This window comes from Dysidea avara, chromosome 6 (assembly GCF_963678975.1).
Source record: "Dysidea avara chromosome 6, odDysAvar1.4, whole genome shotgun sequence".
Lineage (NCBI taxonomy): Eukaryota > Metazoa > Porifera > Demospongiae > Dictyoceratida > Dysideidae > Dysidea > Dysidea avara.
This window is the reverse complement of record NC_089277.1, coordinates 13,283,038-13,305,559: the sequence shown is the minus strand read 5'-3', so window position 1 is coordinate 13,305,559 and position 22,522 is coordinate 13,283,038. Positions and strand designations below refer to the sequence as shown.

Genomic DNA, 22,522 nt, shown 5'->3' with positions numbered 1-22,522 from the left:
AGCTGCATGTACAGCATAACTACACATGCTTACCTTCATGAAAAGAAAACCCAAGAAACCTGACCTGGCATACACACGTGATTGTCCAATCATTTGCTTAACAGCAATAGCCAGGGATGGTAGTACGTTGGACACTATAGCCAATGGTGTTTGGTTGGCTTGTAGCTGTTCAAACACCTGTCTCAGTGCTTCCAGGTATCGCACCTTATCTCTGGCATCATTGTAGGCATCACTGATACTGCAGGAATGAACAGATAGTAGGTAAGCAACAAAATACATATATGCAATTCTTACAGGGCATCAACTGCTTTCCATTTCTTCAGCAGTTTAGATTTTATTACAACCAAAGCAGTAATGATGTTCTTGCACTCTCTTGCCTTCAGCTGTTCAATGATTGTATTCATTACCAACTGCTTGCGCTGCCATTTTGATAGTTCTGACAGTGGGCTACTGTGTGGATCAATATACCTGCAAACCGGAAAATATACAGAGGTCCATTTAGAAACAGGTTGCTGTGTAAAAATGCTCAGTGATGATGTAAAATTATATAATTCTACTATATGTAAAAGTAAATAACATTTTAAAACTGTTAACTACAGTGTTATTCCTATGATGAAATTTGCATGTATAATACCATACCTGTTTCACTGCCCATACAAAAGTCTCAATAGTAGCAGTGAAATTTATCCCGTATTTCACTGACAGCAGTGAAAAAGTTGTAATTGCAATTTCATTGGCTAGAATTTATGTTAACAATGTAGCGCCAATTAGTGTCGACGCGTGTTTAGTACATAGTGACAAATTGCGTACATGGCAACGCTAATGCACAGCATGCGTATATGCAGCGAGTATGGTATTAACTGGGAATAGCATGGGTAGCAGTGAAATTTGGGATAAATACCACTCTTGTTGTATTGGAAATGGTAAATTTCACTCGGCTTCGCCTCGTGAAATTTATCCCCATTTCCAATACAACACTCGTGATATTTATCCCAAATTTCACTGCTACCCATGCTATTACTAGTACAAATTACATAATAAAAAATCATAATGGAGCCTGCATATGTATTACTTCAGTATTTTGTATTGAACGATCACATATAAAATGCAGTACAAAGATATTTTGAAACTATCAAAATATTATTTTACCAGATTAATACATGCCCATTAACAGGTATGGCCACTTCAAAACAATATAACTATCACAAATAATGTTGATTAACACAGCAACTTACAATAAACAACTACAGTCTACTTCAGCTATTGACAATAATGTTTATGATAAATCCAAGACACCATAAGGTGCAAATTATCCCCAATTTAACACCTACACAAGCAACCCTATGTATAAAGCTGCTGGCATAGATTACCTATTAGTTTAGAGAGATAGCTTCTGCATTTGGGAGAGAGATTAAAAGTGGGACAGAGAAGCTGTAAGAATTCATAGATAAGTTTCATTATAAGCTATTTAATGCTGTAGGTATAGAAACTACCATGTACACAGCAGTGACAGATTTGCTGGCCATTCTAAGTATTATATTGAAGACACTGGTGCTATTTATCTTTGAGAGATGCTATGGAATGATGAAGAAACCCACTAAAACAAAACCCAACTATTTTGTCAATGAACGGGTCCTTATTATAGGTGGTGGTAGAGGCATCGGGAAAGAAGTTGCTCTGCAACTGGCAAGCCGTAACACAAAGCGTATAACCATCTGGGACATGGATGAAATAAGGTTGAATAAAGCCACAAAGGAAATCAAGCAGCTGAAGGGTACCAGTGAAGTATTCAGCTACGTTCTGCCTGACTTAAGCAAGGAATCAATTCAAGACACCATTGGACAGATGAAGCTGGAATCTGGGGATGTATCAGTGCTGGTGAATGCTATAGACAACACCGATATTAAAGATAAGATTATCACTGCAGACATGAGCTGTTTACTGGAGGTTGTGCAACAAGAACTCACTGTGTACACACTGGTGAGTTAACACAATCAAGGTACAAAAGAGGTGTCACACATTTAACCAGGCTCCCAAATCACCTTATGCGTACATAGTATTTACCTTGTATGAACAGCAATAGAGCCTGCAGCAGACATGTTAATGTGTGCTGTGAGTCTAGCAAATGATGCTACCAGCACAAACTTGTCATACATGTATTTTAGGTTGTTTTCTGTTCTAGGCTGTCAAGGCATTCCTGCCCATGATGTTAGAACTACGTCATGGTTGTATCACGATCGTGGTACCACCACAGACCTTCAGCAACAAGGCCAAACAATCTCTCTATTGTGCTTCAAAGGCTGCCCTGTATGGTTACTCCAAGGTGTTAAGGACAGAGCTGAATGAGGAGGGCTACTATGGTATCAAAGTGGCTTGTGTCTGCCCATGGAAGAACATTGTGACCATCAAACATGTTGCTAACTCTATTATAGAGACCATCATCAACAATGACAGCTTTGTTGCTGTTCCACCAGTGATGAATTATGTCCATCCCTTGACCTGGTAAGCAGTATTGAATATCCTGTATTGTGCTAATAAGGGTGAGTGCATGTGTATGTATACATCACAGCTAAGTGGGTTGGTCTGGTAATCACAAAGTTTCTGGTTTGATTTTCACTGATGCCCAATTGCTGTTGTTGCTTTCTTGGGCAGGAGACTTACCCAACTGAAAAATGGGACCTGTGCTAACTCCACTCAGTTTTGTCATTAATGGGCAAGTGGTACTAACTGGGAAAGCAAAAGTGTCACATAACAGGTGAGCCTTCAAGCTAGTGCCCACACCTTTACCTGTGAAACGTGGCAAAGTCCGAGGGGTATACCTGCATTACTCATAACACCTGAGTAGCACACAGGTGTATATGTAAGCATGACTATGTATACAGCTGAAGACTTTATCCTTGGTTTTTTTTTTGTGTGTTTTGTACATATATGCATGCATGCCAGTTTAAAGTATCAACTAATCAACAGGGTTCTACCTAACAAGCTCCAGGCTGCTCTGATGGATGCATTTACTGCCAAGATGAAATGAAAAAAAGAAAGACTAAAACTGACAGTATATGTACATACAGCTAAGCTGTACATAACACAATACACAGCACTAGGCCTGCACATTTGACAAAGCTATATATGTAATCACTTAGTTGTAACAGTGTATGTGAGTTCTTAACTATATTTAATGTGAAGTGTGATATGAAGTAGTAATGGTACATAGGCACCTGTCAACATACAAAAATGAACTGACTACAGTAAACACATTACTCTCAGCTAAATCAACCAACTACTGAAAGTATCCTTTTCTTACTATTCCTTGGTAATTGGTACCATGATGCGTGCCTTAAATGTGCATGCGCATATTGCGCCATAATCTCTGGCTTGGTGTTTCTGGACTCATCATAGTGAGTCAAATATTTGTAATAGAACAGTTAACAATGTGACAGCCTGGAGGATGCATATTCTATCACGCACAATCTTATTCCAGTAATCATGGACACTTAGACACAAGCCAAGAGTAAAGTTTTACAGTAATAATCAAATTACTAGATTCAGAATCTACTTGTCAATTAGCAAGTAACAAAAGAATCTCAACACAATAGTGGAAGCAAGTAAAGTATGGAGGCAGCTGATCTATACCAAGTGTGTACCTTGGTGTAGCCATTCAAGGTCAGCCTTAAGGGTAGGCAGCTGCCTAGGGCCCTGGGGCTAAGGGATCTAAAACTAGGGCCCCAGTTCTCAAAATACAACTCAATTATATAAAACTAGGTAACTCTACTTTAAGAAGACAGAATAATATACAACTCATCACTCAAGGTACGCATCGCCAATAAGTATGAATTACGTGATATTCTATCAAAAAATACAGACAAGTAGGGATCCCCTCTAAAAATGCCACATGCCACCTAAAATGCCACCTTCAAAAATCAGCCTAGAGACATCTTACACAATGAAAATCCCCTTTATTAGAATAATATTAGTCCATCTAACATTAAACACAGCATTAAAACAAGAAAACACTAATAGGTGGCCAGATATAGATATAGAATTTATCCTATTAACACTTTCCTTGAGCAGCATAATTATTTAGATGCCACAAATTCATCAAAGTGCCTACACTCAGTAGATACCTGTAACTTCATGATAGGTTCAATGCCACGTCTATTAATTAATTAATTAACACGATCTGGTTGATCAATAACGATTGAGCGTTGAGACCATACCTCTTAATGATGACACACCCTGTTATTATTGGCCTATCTGTATGCTAGCACAATGAAATAGTGACACACACCCTGGTAGGAAAGGCTGACTTGAGATACTCTAATACAGCAGTCACCCTAATAGAACAGTCACACATATATTGCTGTATGCTATAATAAAAAACCCAAACTAGTATATTAAATTAGAAATGAAGTAGGGATCCAAGCAATAAAACAAGAGATGGATTACAGTATAGCTCGACAGGAAAATCCCTACTTTGGAAGTGAACAAAATCATTGATATAACTTGCCAATGTAGGGATTTTCCCACCGAGCAATGCTGTAATACCATCATCCATCTTTTGTTTCACTACTTTTTACTGCTTGGATCCCTCTTCATTTTTCAACTAATAATTTTTAATATACTAGTAGTAATGAGCAACAATTATAATGGTGGTTGACCATGATATTGCACTGTGTACTAGAATGCAGCCATACACATTAGGAATTGAAGGGGTCAGTGGAAAAGGGGGACACATGCCATTTTAGATTTTTTCATCTCTTAAAAATGAAATGGATCATTTAAGGCAGGTGAATATATAATGTTGTTACTAAGTAAACAACAGAATTTAAAAGTCCAAGGCAGTCTCAAATTTATTTCTTTGAAAAATTACAATTCAATTATAATGTTATTTAATGCCCATCACATGGTCACCTTATTTTTCAAATGGCACTTGTCCCCTTTTGCCGCTGACTCCTCTTAATGTCATTAGCTTTTTACTACAATGGATAATCAGGCAAGAAATCAGTTGATTTAAATCGCACAATGGAAGTTTGATCTTGAGTGGCGGTGAGGTTGTTTGCTTCAATTGCTTAAGGGTCATTCCGTGTCAAATCAACAAGGAATTTAGGGTCACCTCTCGGATTTTGACGAAACTTGGTGTGTTTGTAGTACCTATGGTGCTTATCACTCATGCAAATTTTTAGCTCCATACATTCCATAGTTTCTGATTTATGACCACAAATATTTTGAATATTTCATGAAAATTTGGTCCATCTCTTGTTACAAAATCAATTGTAACCTTGCACTGTGTAAATATTTGTAAACACAATTTTCAGTGGTGGAAGACTGTTGATTGACCTTTCCAGTGATCCCTAAATTATGGGATATCTACTTAATTATGGTTCAAAAGTACTTCATTGAAAACTTTACTCCCATATATTTTGAAAAATGCTGTTTGAAATTTTTCGAATTCTTTTGTGAATAATGATTGGGTCATAGTCTATGTTTGATAAAATTTTTGTGGTGGGACCACAATGGGCTCAAGAGATATAATGAATTATGTTGTGGTATGCGGTGGAATTTGCCATCTATTATTGTTGTATTGGAGTGTACACCTCCAATAACCACTCGCGACAAGGCCATGCAAAGTTTGTCTTACAGAGTGAAGGTGTCTAGGTGCATTGCAATCTGTATTAATGACCACCTGTATTGAAAGGCCATCTATGTGCTGCAGTTAAGTTATACTTCATTAATGTATAGCACCAAAGCATCAACCCTTTCTAGCAAATCCAAAAATGGTCCTAATTATACAGGTTGACTATAAATTACAGATCTGACCACCATGTGTCCATGAACATCATGTAAATGTACTATCTCTTCACAAATACCTTCTTTAATAAGTTGAATACCACTGTAGTGGACTTAGCCATATTTAAGTTGCGTATGTGGCTACATAGATACATACAACAGAACTTCTCAGAAGGGATACCTGGATATCTTGATAACCAGGACACCTGTTTATACACTGTACTCCCACTCTAGTGGTGCACATACATTTAGACCAAGATACTTCTGTGGCTTCTGTAATATGAGCACTTTATTATGTTCCTAGCAATGGAGGGGTTTTATCATACATGGATTAATTGTACCTCAATATGTGAAATTAATTACTACATTACTTTACATTCATGACCACTTTGAAGATCAAGTCATAAACTCATGCACATACTCACATATGACATGCTGACCACATACTTAACATTTGCCTGTACTGATCTTCAAAGCGTCAACCCAAAATACTTTGAAAAACCACTTTAGTAATTACAGTACTATAAATCACACATTGAGGTGCAAGCAAGTGTTAATAATATAAAAACTCTTGGTACAAGTAATGCATCTACTGTATATAGTGCAACTATTCTATTCCCTGGACCATTGATGAAGTGTTCATTTTTGAGAAACCACAGACTTGTCTTGGGCCCAAAATGTACGTACAATTATAAAGTAAGATCATGAGGCTATTAAGGTGCCCAGGTATCCTTTTTGAGGAGGTCTATTGTACCTATGCAGCCATGTACATAACTTGAATAGTGTAGAGTGGGGATATGTATGTGAGTGCACTACGGCAAGATTTTACTTAATAAATAAGGTATAACTGAAGAGATGGTACAACATTAATGTGTTTATGGACGCATGATAATCTCATTTATAGTCAACCTGTCTAATAAGGATCATTTTTGGATTTGCTAGAAAGGGTTGATGCTTTGGTGCTATACATTAAAGAAGTATAACTTAACTGCAGCACATAGATGGCCTTTCAATACAGGTGGTCACTAATACAGGTTGCAATATACCTAGACACCTTCACTCTGTAAGACAAACTTGGCATGGCCTTGTTGCGAGTGGATATTGGAGGTGTACACTCCAATACAGCAATAATAGATGGCAAATTCCACCGCATACCACAACATAATTCATTATATCTCTTGAGCCCATTGTGGTCCCACCACAAAAAGTTTATCAAACATAGACTATGATTCAATCATTATTCACAAAAGAATTCGAAAAATTTCAAACAGTATTTTTCAAAATATAAAGGATTAAAGTTTTCAATGAAGTACTTTTGAACCATAATTAAGTAGATATCCCATAATTTAGGGATCACTGGAAAGGTCAATCAACAGTCTTCCATCACTGAAAAGTGTGTTTAAAAATATTTACACAGTACAAAGTTGCAGTTGATTTTGTAACTAGAGATGGACCAAATTTTCATGAAATATTCAAAATATTTGTGGTCATAAATCAGAAACTATGGAATGTATGGAGCTAAAAATTTGCATGAGTGATAAGCACCATAGGTACTACAAACACACCAAGTTTCGTCAAAATCCGAGAGGTGACCCTAAATTCCTTGTTGATTTGACATGGAATGACCCTTAAGTGTAATGATGGGTGTTAGTAGTCACCTTGTACACATGTGAGTTGAATGCATGCACTGATTTTCTGGGGTGCACTGAAATAATCATGGATACTTATAAGCTATTGTCTGTGTTGTTGTAACTATAGCTTCTATAGTACATACAATGGTGAAGATGTATGCTTACACATTCATGCTTCCAGCATAAAAAATTCTCAGGTATTGCAGTGTGTTGCAGGATAATATTTTACATATGTATTCATCTTAGCTTCCAGTGATAACGAGTGATAATACCTACAATGGTTATCACAGTGCAAAGTGAGGCCTGATACTTGATAAAGAGATAATACTCCTAATGAAGCACAATAATGGTGAAGTCATTTCTTCATTGTTCAAATTTTCTTAACAGCTTATTTTTCATGGAAAATAGTGTAGTATATTATCACAATTCCCTTGAAAAAATTGCAAGGAACATAGTGTCCTTTATTAATATTAAACACAAAACTAAAAAGGATGCCTTACTTTTCATCCATTCCTTCAAGCAGGTATGTCTCAATAGTGCTTATCCAATCACCAACTAGTTCTTCACAATCTTCTTGAAACTCAAGCAAAGTGGCACTCTTTGCTGACTGTATCATTTCCGTCTTAATGGGTATGGTTGGTTTGGTTAGTAGGGGTTGGTATGCCTGTGAAACTGGTTCTAACACAACCTGAGTGTATTTGTCTAACGTCTGAAGAAATTGTGTCACTGTCTCCTTGGGTGCATCTTTCCACTGTACCTGTAACTTCAACAAAGGCACAAATCCTTCTGTCAACAGCATACTAAAACTTGTCAACACAGAGTACTTTAATTCGCCACAACAAACTTCTTTTTCCAACTGTATGGCCTCCACTTCCAAAAACAACTCACGTCTTAAAGCATAAAGGCACACTCCACCCTCAAAAGCAGTGTCTTTATTTAAAGCAGTAACTACATTTAGACTGCGAGATTCACCGGTCACTTGTTGGTCAATAAAGTCACAGTAGAAAAACAATTTCAGTGGCTCCCCAGGACCAAGAAAGCTGTTAATCTGTTTAATCACATCTGGTTCTGAGAGGAAGTCTTCTAAAAGAGTGGGACTGTCATAGCCACCAAAGTGAAAGGTTTCCTGAAGCTTAGTAGCAAACCACCAATGTCTATCATCCATCAATCCTGCAAGAATATAGAAACACACATAGATTGCAGCTTGCTTACAATTTAACAACGCCAATGCATCTAAATTACACGTGCATTGAAGCTATATGCGGGCCATTGGTAGCCGGTTGGCCATTGCGGAGTGACTTGCTTGTCAGACAAAAACGCGCCAAGACTAGCGCATCCTTTGCACTAATTAATTACCTGGCAAAATCACTTCAAAGAGACTTGCTAAACCACCTGCAAAGATATAAAACGTAAAACGCTAGCGCGCTTTCCTTTGAACCACTGCCACCATATTCAACCGGTTTGTTGCTAAGGTTGCCTGGGTAATATAACGAAAACCACAATCGATTATTTCATACTGTAAAAACTGTTAATCATCTGATCATGTCTCGCCAGCCGAGCGCTCGCACAAGCGACACCAAGAAAGTAGTAAGTGTTCTGTTTGTATAAAATAAATGTGCAGTAAGATTGTTACTAAGCCAGCTTAAGTCTGTGATAAGCAAGTTTGTACAAGCGTATATAATATCTATGGTACAAGGGACCTCGGACCTCGGGCCTCGGGACCTCATTGGGTTCCCAGTTTGCACAATGTGTGAGATGTCTGGAGTGTAGAATATGTTTGTTAAGACAATAGAACTTTCTTCGAAATGTACATTTGGCGATGTGGAGATTGTACGCCAAAGAAGGCAACCCTAAAATGGGTGTAACTAATCACTGGACTGGACTACTGGACTGACATATTTTTACACATTCTGAGGTTGGTTTTATTGAGTCTTGCTAGCCAAGGGCCTTCAGAAAACTTGCAGTGTGCTACTAAAATGATGAGTGTGAGGAGTGACTTCTAGTGATTTCACCTCTATTTATTATGTTCTTCTACAGTACATATACCTATACTCCTTATCAGTATGCTGTAGAGAATGTTCTAGTTATGGTTAACCAACGATAACGTCTTGGAGATAGTAGCAAGCTTCTAATAAATTTGTTCACATATTATAGGATGCCAACCAGCACATGTAGGAACTAATCATGACAGTAGAAAAATCCTGCAGTTGTGCAGTGAGTTTGTATATTGCATGTAGGAACAAATTTAGCTACAATAGATTGTCTTAGGAAATCTCCAAAACACAATACTAAGAAGTGTATAAATGTTGTAGAGCATAACAAGTAGTGAGAAGTTTTTGCTTACTCCACTCCTCACACTCATCATTTTAGTAGCAGACTGCAAGTTTTCTGAAGGCCCTTAACCAGCAAGACTCAATAAAACCAATCTCAGAATGTGTAAAAACCAAAAATATGTCAGTCCAGTATTCCAGTCCAGTAGTCCAGTCCAGTGAGTAGTTACACCCCCCTAAAATGTAGATGGTAGTTCACTACTAGATGTACAGATACATGTATATCTCATAAATATAAATGACTAGCTGCGGTACCTGCCCTTCGTGCAGGTTGAGCTAAATGATTGATATAATATTGTGCCTGCTCTTCGAATATTGTATTGTTTGTACTTAACCATATTTATTGCTGCAGAAGCAAAATACACTCTAGTGTACATAAATGTCTGTGATCCATTTAGCTCACCAGTTGTAACACTAATAATATTATTGATGCAGCTGGCATTCAAGTTTATGTATAATCTTTCTGACATTCACACACACACGTTGTACAATTAAAACAAACTGCAAGTGTACATATGTGACATATGGAGTTGGTTTGTGCATCCATGTGATTGATCAGTTGAATACATAGTGAAATTGAATTAAAGTTGCCAGCTGATCATGTGATTCAGGGCATTAAAGCTAGACTAAAGGCGGGCCTGCAAATAACCTTTACCACTGTTATCCATCTGCTGTGCCCAAGTGCAAACTATAAATTCCATCCTACTCACTTGGAAGTTTATTATGCACAGTAACTCCAATTTCTCAGCTCACTCGTAGCTTTGACCACTGCCGTTTGTCTTTGGCTTACTCAAAGCTGTATTCCTATTCCATTCAGTTCAGGCCTGCGCTGTTTGTACTCCAGAGTTGGATTTTGTAAAATAGACATCACTCCAGGCTGAGATACCTCACTGTTACTCTTCTACTTTGCTGTGATACGCCTATTTATCATTCAAGAAGCACAGAAACTTGCTTTCCTTTATTGCACATTGTTTAGAATTGTTCAACTCCAGTTTCTCGGCTCACTCGTAGCCTTGACCACTCCCATTTGTCTTTGGCTCACTCAAAGCTGTATTCCTATCCATTCAGTTCAGGCCTGCGCTGTTCATACTCCAGAGTTCATATTCCAGGAGGCCAAAGATATCACTCCTCTTCAGTTGCAAGTTTGTTATTTGGCATGGATTTTGTAAAGTGGACGTTATTCCAGACAGAGTTGCCTCACTGTCACTCTTCTACTTTGCTGTCCATTCCAGCAGCACAGAAACTCGCTTTCCTTTATTGCGCATTGTTTAGAATTGTTCAACACATCACACACGTCTGATGTCATTACTATATATTATACTTCGACTTTCATATCTGTTTGCTTTCTTGCTGAATTGTAAGGTTAGTTCATTAGTTGTAGGCATGAATTCCACCATAGGATAAACAATTTGGGGTAAAGAGTAAGCTTGTAGAGTTTGAAGTTGATTACCTACGAAATGTGGGCGTGGCATGTGTCAGAAAATGATCAAGACTTTTATTCCATAGTGGTAGAACTTGCCATGTAACTACCACCAAAGGATGTGTATTATAATGTAGATCAACAAGCTTAGGACTGCAATTGCCATTCCATGTAGTGGGAAGTAGCTGTGCTCAAAATACTTGTTTACGAAATTGCGGCAATGGGGCTGTACAGCAAACAGGACATGTTAGAAACTTCTATTAATAAACTCCTTGGTGCCAGCTTGATGATGATTAATATGCAGCAAATCCAGGGTCAATCGGTGCCATGGTTCGGGAGTTAGCTGGATCAAGGACAGACAGACAGCTTTTCATCTTTATATAGTAGATTTGCAGATTTTTCAGTGGTATAGATTCTCTGAGATCATTGCTATGTTTCCTTGGACAAAAAGGCTAATGACATGATTTTCGACTATGACACTTGCATAAAATAATAGATGGTGCTGATTACTCTATATCTATGTAGTCTGGCAACACTTGCCCCTTCACATTATAGAGGAAGGTATGGTGACTACTTGTGCTACTACAGTCTACCACTATAGTGGTAGAGCCAATCAAATCACAGTATCCAAGTATTTGTGACGTAGTTTGTTTCATGAATAACATAATAACCATGGTGACCAAATTTATAGTTGGAAAGTAGCTGATACTCTCCATGTGTGACTCAGTCGAGGACTCAGTTGAATTCAGATTATATTGTGTATACACTATCTCAATGACGACAGCACATTTCTGCATTTTACACATTCATAGGTTCTGTAAATTTGACAAATGAATGTTCGAAGGTTTGTTTCTAATATTTCAGTGCAATATGCATTCATATGTTTTGCACTTTCATCCCAGCACTAGTATAAACTTGGTGAAGTAAGCACAAAATTTCATACAGTACTGTATTTCTCAGCATAAGTCTTTAGCAGTGTCTGTATCTCGATCAAATTTGTTTTCTAAATATGTCACTATACCTATATACCATAGTAACCATAGTAATGAATGTTTGTTGTTAAAATACATTTTGTCAAAATAGTGTCTCCTTAACAAAACTAATGTTCAAATTTTTGGACATTTGTCCCACCACTAGTTTATACAACAGCCTGAATAGACTTCAGGCACAAGTTGAAACTACATTTGCATTCTGGTTGCACAAGTACGGTCACGAGACCCTTACTCTATGCGAAGGTGCGGGTGCTGCCAGACTACCTCACCTATGCATGTGAGAGGAGGAGGAGGAGATGCAGTGTATAGTGTTACCACAAGTAGTTTGGGAAGGAGCCAAGAGCAGCTTTAACTGCAGCACTCACTAGAGTATATATTTTCCCTTACTAGAGGCTAATACAGTAGCTAGCGTAGACCTTTATCCTACCCTTTTCAACATCATTACATCAACATTTTGAAAGTAACATGTATGTGCTTGGTTATTGGGTAACACATTGCATGCAGTGGTAGCTAGGATACTATATGATTGTATTGTGTATACCACATGGCAGGTTTACATGTAGCCCTGCCATGTTTTTCTTTCTTTTTTCTTAAAACAACAGTCCAAGCTTTGATTGTATGAAGGATTTCATGCAGAACTTTTTAAATTTTTGGATTAAAGCTTGGACTACTATAACCATTTAGAGTCTGCCTATACACCATGTACATGGCCACTATACAATTATATGGCACATCATTTGAGATATTTTCCTACAGAGTGCAGAACTGTTCACACTGACATATGGTGCTGCTGTAGCTCAACTAGTGAGGGACTATGAAACTCCTGATGAAGTGAATAAACAATTGGACAAGATGTATGTTAAAGAGTTTGTGTACTGTCTACTTCACTGAACATTTTTAGGCTTATTAGTATTCAAAGTTTTTATAGCAATTAGATATGTGTCTGGATTAAGAAATAAGTTGTTTGATCAATCGATGTTGAGTAGTTAATCATTTCTGTGCTATACCATGTACTTTATCAGACCTGAAGGCATGAAAGTATTTGAATACATATTGATGTATAGGGCATAGTCAATGCTTAGCATAATATTATTGCATTTTGAATTGTTGTACAGGTGTACATGTACATTTGCAATATAATTCTGAATGTACAGCTGAATTAGGAAAGATAATTCAGCTGTACAGGAAAGGTACACCACTTCAGATTAGAGATCACACACACACACGCACGTGCACACACACACACGCACACACTTGACTGTCTGTCCCAGATTCTTCTTTGATCCAGTCCCCCACGAGAGACACCCACCCATCTAGCCAAGTGATGGTGGGTAACCTAATTGCAAGCAATTTATTTAGGCCAGATGAATGAATGGACTCTAAAAGAGGGTGGATGGACCTGAGTCTCTTCTTAGATGCATTGTATGGAGTGCATGCATGGTGTTAACCCTGTTGTTGGCTTACAAGGGCCAACTCATGATCAAAAGTACTGCCTGGTCCCCACCACACAGTCAGGGCCTGGGCTGCTACCACCTGAGTGACATGTTACCATGCGCATGCTCATGTTTTTACAAAGCAATTTCAGGAAATCAGGCATGCACCAATAATCAGCTGCAAGCCAGTTGTAGGCACGTTCTTAGTTTTTTTTTTTTAATGTCCACCAAAGTTTCTATGGTACCGTGACCTTTTGACAGTTGTAGTTACAGTATGTGTGAGCATATAATTACGTACAAGCGAATGTCCATGACATGTATGATATCCCATTGTTCTCTAGGGGTTACAACATTGGTGTGAGACTGGTGGAAGATTTCCTGGCCAGATCTGGTCAAGGAAAATGTCATGATTTCAGAGAGACAGCTGATGTCATTGCCAAGGTGACACATCTAGTTCTTTTAGTAATACTCTAGGATGAATAGTTTTTATGCATAGAGGCAGTCGTTTTTTTTTACCCTTCCTTTTCTGACAGTGAAGTTTACACTACTCATATGTAGTAAATAAAAGCCCTTCGCTTTTATTTATGTTCATTTGTAGGCTTTGAGGATATGCAAGGAATCTTTGTGGTCAGTGTTGCATTAGAGTTGCTGGTAGATAGTTTGTACATATGCATATGTACTATTAGAAATGTTTCAGCTGTATCTGTACTATTATGGCATGTAAATATAATTCCCTTATGAAAATTTTGTGTGCAACTTGTATGCGGTTTGCAACTACACGCGTGCAGTGCTCTTAAGATGGTTGCAAAACAATAGCACAACTTTGCATATTCTCTGCATGCATACAGTTCAGTAGCAATAACCTAGTGAGTTCTTTTGCTATCATATTGCACATATGCAATTTGCTTTCTTACAATAGCATTATTCATGCTATCCTTTTACTTGTATATTGCACGTGTGCATTTTGTTCTCATACAATAGCAATGCATTGTGCTCTTTTTGCTTGCATACTGCATGCTTGCAGTTTGCTTTCATAAGTTTAGCTGTAATAGAGGGTTAGTTTGCTCACAAATTACACACATGCAGTCTGTTCTCTTTCTGCTTACATGCAGTATACAGTATGAAATAGCCAATCAGATGAAAACAAACAAATGTTTAAAATTTGCGCCCAAACTGTTTGCTACTATTGACAACCTGTACAAAGAAAACAAGTAGTCTTTGTTAGTGGGATGTGATGTTCTACAAGAAAACTTGTTGTAGCAGTACATGACATTACAAGTACAGCTGAGGTTGGCGCCTTGAGTTGCTGAGGTTGGCGTCTTGAGTCTCCTTGAAAGTTGTGCGTCACAGGTGGAGAAACATTTCTAAAATACTACCGCTACTGTTCATTATGGTTCTTTACTTTCTGTAACAAAGTGAGGGAGTGTAACTTTTAACCTTTGATTTAAAGACTACAGAAATGTACAATTGAAAGCAGACAAGAAATGGGATCGAGAGTATTTGAACCTGTATCAATTTCTACATTGCTTTTGGACAAAGCTCAACTAAAGATCATCTTTGTGAAAAAATTGTGTGCAGTGAGGTCAAACAGACAGTTTGTGGCTTGTAACTGACTTATAGTTTTGTATTGTATTGCATGCATTTCTTGTAGATGTGAATTACAAATTTAAAAGAAATACAAATATGAAATAAATAGCCAACGTTTGCAAGCTGCATGCATGCAGTCGCTCAACTGCTAAACTGCTCACAAGTTGCACGCATGCAATAGCACACATGCAAGCGTTTACATGCAAGCGTTTACATGCAACAGCTTTGGAAATGCATGTGTGTAATCGGGCCAAATACTAACATGCACACACATGCATTTGATTACATGCATTTGCATGCAAATATACGTGTGTGTTTGCATGTGCATGTGTGCAAATTTTCATAAGAGAAGTGTCATTCCTAATACTATTCTATAGGGGGCCTTCAAGATGTACCTAGGGGTAGTTCCCAAGGTGGATAACTGGAGTGTGTCTGGCAGAGAGTTTTCCTTGTATCTTGATCATAATCCTCTTGTTGACTTTGTGGAGTTGCCAGATGATCATCGAACCTTGTGGTACTCCAACATCTTGTGTGGAGTGATCAGGGGAGCATTAGAAATGGTATTGGACTAGTTTTGTCTATATGTATTTACAGTATGTACTGTACATTACATGCATACATGTGTGCATGTATGTATGTGTGTATATGTATGCGTGCATGTATGTATGTATGTATGTATGTATGTTTGTATGTATGTATGTGTGTGTGTTTGTATGTATGTAATGTGTGTATGCATGCATGTATGTATGTATGTATGTATGTACGTACATATGTATGTATGTATGTATACGTGCATGTATGTATGTATGTTTGTATGTATGTAATGTGTGTATGCATGTACATAATTATGTAATAGTTGTAACACGGGCATGAGGGCTTTGCCTGATATGTATGCCCAAGGGCAGAGAGCATACATATCAGGCAAAGCCTGAATGCCCCGTGTTACAGCTAATATGTAACACTTATTAGTTTGATAGCCTTTACAGGGCGATTAATCACCCAAGCCAATATGAGTGCAGCCACTGGATGTATTATATATGCATACCTAAAATTTTTGATTATGGGTCAGTGGCTAATACATTCTGGTTACATTCGCTTACAATGAATGGACATATCCTAGAGATATCACTTGTAAAGTGGTTACTCCATGCAGAGTGGTAGCTTCGTGATGGGGCATGTCCGTATTCGAAAACATGCGGAAACGATGAGTGAATAAGCTATAGCACTTGTAATCACCTTAACCCAACGTTTTTCAACTTGTAGGATGGCGAGGATAACATAATGCTCTCTGTCTGAGTGGTTTTCATGGCAAAATCCAAGTCATGCATCCTAATCACGTGAGTATTAACCGATTCCCACAATCGGTTTTGGCAGTAACGTCTATATAATCATTGCTCAGTTGTAACCCGGCTACATTTCATATGTAGCCCGGCTAGCTGGGCTGCATATGAAATGTAGCCCGGGCGGTTCCTTTGATATGAGGTGTGAAAGTGCTACATGTATGTATGTATGTGCATGTCGCTACTTCTCTCCTGTGGGTTACTACCTTAATTCGCTTTTTCTCTCTGGTTGTCAAGTAATTTTCATATGCAAGAAGTATACGAAATTTCTTACATGAAAATTTTTTACAGAAGATTAAGATACTCCAATACAGCAGTCGTTCATGTAAATCATGCAAAAATATTTTTACACAATAATTTTTTATCATAAATATTTTAATTTGCACAAAAATATAGCAAATTACAGTAATTGCCTGCACTGACTCTAGTACTTCACAGTAGTTCACTGGGAAGGAATAACAGTGTTACATCAACTGCTTGAACTTTTTGTTGCTAGATCATGTGTAAGCCTATCTGTGTTCAGAAAATCTATTATTTATTCAGCCTTTTTAGCTAGGCATGTGCCCATAGCTGGGATGTACTGTAGGTGTGCTGGTCACCTGAAATTAGTTTGGCAAAAACTATATGTAATATGCATGTATGTATGTATGTATGAAATGTATGTATGTATGTATGTCCACGCCCACACTTGTGCAGCAAAAAAGCTTTATGCAGTGTGGGCACTCTAAGATTCTGCATCAAACCTACAAACAAGTATGCTTATTTGCTTTGTGCCAATTCAGAATACTGGTGCCACTGTTTTCTCAATATGGTATGTGTAAACAGCTTTCCTAATAGGCTGTACAAATGTTCTAATGACCAAAAAAGCAACAGTACAAGCCTTGTAGGTTACCAGAAATAGCATATCCTTTGAGGAGAAAGGGAGCATGCCGATAAAAACGATAAAACGATTATCTCGATAACAAAATTACCTATCAGTAGTGCGATAACAAGTTTTGAACTATCGATACGTGTGCACGTGATTACTTTAGCTTAACACGTGATCATGCATGTGATAGATTATTGTGGTTAAATATGCCAGCACTGCATTATGTTGGCTTCTTCGAGTACGAGTTCTAGTGCGAGTGTTACCCTATTGGACGATAATACTGAGTCCATTACTACTGTTCTTAGTGACTGCATTGACAGCGAGAGTGGAGACTCGATTAAAGAACTCTTCGAATTGCTGCCACTGGAGAAGGCGAATAGCAGCATCTGGAAACACTTTGGTTTCCCTGCACAAGATAGCAAATTTAAAGAAAAGGACAAAAAGAAACAGACAACAGTTTATTGTAAGTTATGCCCAAGGAAACTACACCATCAAGGAAGCACGACGAATATGATGGTGCACTTGGAGTACAGCCACCGTGCCGAATTTCTGAAGATTAAAGTGACCCAACGGAGCGCTTCGACTAACGGTAAGACTAAAGATCCGGATCAGCCAATGATAGGGGATTCCTTCGAGAAAACCCAGCCATTGTCACAGAGGTGGAAAACACTTACCACATCAGTTTGCCATTACATCGCCAAAGATATGATGCCTTTTAGCACAGTGTCTAATGTTGGCTTCCAGAAAATGCTCCGTACATTTGAGCCTTGATATGTGTTGCCAGATAGGAAAACCATTACCATCATTACATGCCTGAGATACATGAGAAGGTGAAGAGCAAGATGACAGAAGCTATGCAACGAGGTCTCACATATTTTTCACTCACAACAGATGCTTGGACATCCAGAGCTAACCACAGCTATGTGACCCACACAGTGCATTACATTGATGAACACTGGAAACTTCGTTGTCATGTCTTAGACACATGTGAAATCGTGACAGAGCACTCTGCTGTAAATCTTGCTATTGAACTTCAAGACAGTTTACTGAAAGATCTTCTGATGAACAGCTTGTAGCAGTCACTTCTGATAATGCTCGTAATATTGTGAATGCAATAGAAAGTCTCAGTTGGCAACATTTTGGATGCTTTGCCCACACATTGCAGTTGGGGGTTTAAAAAGTCATGGAGGTGGCACAAGTGTCCAAAGCACTTGGACGTGCTTTGGACGTTGTCGCAATTTGGTTACCCATTTTCATCACTCAAGCAAATCGACTTATGTTTTAAAACACAAACAACAAGATCTGCATTCTGATGACCTGAGTTTATCTCAGGATGTTGTCACTCGTTGGAACTCATCCTACTATATGGTTGAACATATTATTAAGCTGCAACAGCCACTATGTGCTGCCCTTATTGAGGTACGTAGAACCGACTTGATGCCAAGTGATACAGAGATATCTACCATGGAAATATTCACTGAAGTTCTTAAGCCAGTTGTGGAAATCACGGAGGCCATAGGCAGTGAAAAATCAGTTACCATTTCAACAATCAGGCCACTTCTGTATAAATTATTATCAAAGGAATTGATTGACGATCCATCAGATAAGCCTCTTACCAAAACACTGAAACGTGTGATGTTAACTGATCTTAAAGATCGCTATGATTCTAAAGAAGATTTACTAAACAAAACAAAGCATGTTTGTTGGATCCTCATTGCAAGGCACTATCTTTTTTACCACAAGTAGTGAGAAATAACATAATTAATATGGTTGAAGAAGAGGCTTTGGAGATTGCAATGACACCACAGCCCTCTCCTGAAGCTGATGTAGAAGTACAGCCTCCACTAGTTGATCCACCTGCAAAAAAGAAGAAGGGTCTGATGTCCTTACTAGAAGATGTCATTCAATCAGTCCCCAGTGACAGCACTGCTTCGGATTCTACACAAAAGAAAGAGGATATTAAAAGGAGATAAGTAATTACCTGTGCCTCGAAGTGAAGTCATCTGAAAATCCACTTCAGTGGTGGCTAGACCATGGACGACACTTTCCTATTCTGTCTCGCATTGCTAAGAAATATCTCTGTATCCCTGCAACTTCTGTCCCCTCAGAGAGGGCTTTTAGTGTAGCTGGATACATTGTAAATGAAAAACGGTCATGTTTATTACCTGAATCTGTAAACTCTCCTGTTTTTCTTGCGGCCAATCTTGACTAGTTGACCAACCTATAAAAATGAACTTCACTTAGTACAGTTATTAACAATTAAGTTTTTATACACTTTGAACAGTTTTTATGTACAGTTAAGAACAAATTGTATTAACATATATTATCGAGATAAAATCATTATCGAGATAAATTTGTCACCTAGTATCGAGATATAGGTTTTACCATTATCGCACAGGCCTACAATGCTATGGTCATTTCTTTTGATACCAGTAAGTTATGTATAGCCTAATACAAGTTGACGGTTCTCTATACCAATTATAGCACTGCCTAAAGCTCATGCTACATGTAAAATATGTTACGTATAGCACTCAAAGAGTGGTCTTAAGACGAAATATAACACTTGGCTTTGTCTCGTGCTACATGTGTCTCTCACGTGCTATATTTGACATATAGCACTCTTGGCAGTGCTTTAACTCATATATGTAATACCACTTTGACACTTTAGATCAAAGGAATTCCAGAGGATACATTTGCCATGTATACCTCTTTACAGGGAGACATTTAAATGTATACCAGTGTACATTGAAATGTACCCCTGGAAAACGGTTGCACTTCTAAAAGAGCAAGCCACTTTCATCAAAGTAAGCATGACCTTGATGTGTGGTACCTCCCTCTGTTTGTTTTATACAAGCTCAGACCGAAATTGATTGTAGGAATAAATTAATGCTCATGAGATGATTACCACAAATTGAATTGTTGCCACAAGAAACACTCAAATGAAGGAGTTTTGGTATCCTTGCCATTTTACAAGTTGGGAAATGTTACTTAAAGGTGAGAGCTAGTCTTACAGTACATTCACAAGCGTTTCAGCACGTTTTTGAATGCACACATGCCCATATTACAGACGATACAAGTTAACCACTCTATAACAAAGCTTAGGTCTTTAGTATAGTTGTGATTAGTCTTTAAACAATGCAAAAACATTAAAACAAACACTTGTAAATTCCCCAAAATTTTCCCTACTCAACTTATCCGTGATATCCGTAGGACTTGAACAATCATAGCTACAACGTTACTTGCTGCCTAACCATAATCAAATCTTTAAGGTATGCATATAAAACGAATCCAGTGGTTACACTCATAAGGGTATCAACCTGAATGGAAGTGTTACATATTAGCAGTAACATGGGCACTCATGATTTGCCTGATATGTATTCCCGCAGCCCTCGGGCTTTGGGCATACATATCACTCGTGCCCATGTTACAACTGTAATATACATGTATATGTAGCCAAGGGTTTATCAACAGTACACTTCCGATGACTTCAGAATCAGGTGCATATAGGTGCAATACACGTGCTTCATGTAACATATACTGTACCACATGTCTAGATTAACTCACACTGCGTAATGTACTAACAATCCATACCTTCAGTTGGGAACAGGAAAGCCAGGACGAAGCTCCTTTCTCACTAGACAAGGTATCCGCTGAAGATTAGCTGGCAATAATGGAGTTATCTGAGAGACTAGCTGCTGTCATCATAAAGCAATGAGCCTGACATTGATCAGCAAAAACAGTTGCATCGAAATTATACTGTTGTTGAATAATCTGAGTGGTCAAAGCAGAAATAACTGATTCTAATGTAATTAAGCAACTTACACATAATTCACCACAGTAGACACGCTAATAACCTTCTCATGAGTCAGCTCACTCAGAATGATAATTACAATTGATTGTGGGACTTAGTAATCTGGTTTATACGGTACCGCTCAAATGCACGTCATCTCACAAAGAGTGCGTAAAACTCGCTAATAAAAATGTGTGGCACCCGTTTCATTTGTGAATATTCAAAATGGGTACCATGCTCTTTAATTAGCAAGTTTTTTAATCACTCACAAGACAACGTTGCATTTGAGCAATACCACAGTGTGTGCGTATGTGCGTGCATGCGTGTGTGTGACTCTGCGTGGGCAGTTCAAAGGCACCATTTGTATATGGCACTGCAGCAGACCGCAGCAAGTGCATTATAAGTTGTAATGCCGCAGTGAGTGCAGTATAGCTTATAATGCACTGGTTGCAGTACTGGCAGCCGAGACCACTACAACACCTCACCTAGTAGCTGGAAAGACGCTTCACAATTGACTCGGATTCTTTTATAGCCTAACATGCAAAAGTCGATTGTGGGTATATCTTGCAGTTATGTGTATACATGTATTGATTGGTGATGTTTCAAAATACATCCATAGGTTTGGTTTCTTCCATATTAGGTACAATTGGAGGTTGAAGTGAAGTTTGTACAAGATACATTGAAAGGTGATGATGCCACTGAAATAAGAGTAAAGTTTGTTAAGAAACTGGAAGAGGCTGTGCCAGCTGGAGATAACTGAAACAATAATAATTATTACATTTATCAAATCAACCATGTTTATAAATGCAATAGACAAGGGACATTTAAAAAATCTGCAGCTATATCACCCTAGCTGTAAATACTCATCCATACTCTTTTGTTAGCTCACGGACACAGTAATCCTGTAGCTTGTCATGGTGTAAAAAAAGCCAGCATGCCACAATATGTGTACGTATATAGTGCGGGACATCATAAATCCCCGCAATCATGTTGTGACTTCCCTGGTTCATAACTTTTTTGATGTTACATGCTCTACTTAGACTCTTGAAATTTGAAATGCACACTCACTATGCATTGGTAATTTTCAGATATTAAAATCTATCATTTATACAGAATTTTGAAAATTTTGTTAGAAAGGTCATAATTTCACATTTTTTTAAAAAGTTTTGACTAAGGAGTATTAGCATCTCACTAATTATTTACTGAGCAATGTTACTGATGCCCCCAACAAATCTGTAAGATAGAATTTTGATTTTTGCTTGTTAATAAACTTTTGTTAAGTTGTTTTTTTAAATAAAATTTTTGATCACTGGATACTTCAATTACTTTGCAACTTGGTATAAGTAA

General features: G+C 38.0%; 2 protein-coding genes across 2 annotated transcripts in view; one reads left to right on the top strand and one right to left on the bottom strand.

The window, feature by feature from the left end:
- LOC136257428 (dynein axonemal heavy chain 5-like) overlaps positions 1-8,898 on the bottom strand; it is a 59,542-nt gene extending 50,644 nt beyond the window's left edge. The window contains exons 1-4 of the mRNA XM_066050629.1: positions 8,772-8,898; positions 7,916-8,585; positions 295-468; positions 34-238 (exon numbers count right to left, since the gene is read on the bottom strand). Coding sequence (XP_065906701.1) covers positions 34-238; positions 295-468; positions 7,916-8,580 — 1,044 coding nt within the window. The 5' untranslated portion in view covers positions 8,581-8,585; positions 8,772-8,898. The remainder of the gene's footprint in view (positions 1-33; positions 239-294; positions 469-7,915; positions 8,586-8,771) is intronic.
- A 9-nt stretch (positions 8,899-8,907) lies between these two features.
- Positions 8,908-22,047, top strand: LOC136257427 (trafficking protein particle complex subunit 3-like). Its single transcript, XM_066050628.1, has 5 exons — positions 8,908-9,002; positions 12,914-13,011; positions 13,932-14,031; positions 15,555-15,737; positions 21,816-22,047. The coding sequence occupies exons 1-5, from the start codon at positions 8,958-8,960 to the stop codon at positions 21,933-21,935; spliced, it is 546 nt and encodes a 181-aa protein (XP_065906700.1). The 5' UTR covers positions 8,908-8,957; the 3' UTR covers positions 21,936-22,047.
- The last annotated feature ends 475 nt before the right edge of the window (positions 22,048-22,522 follow it).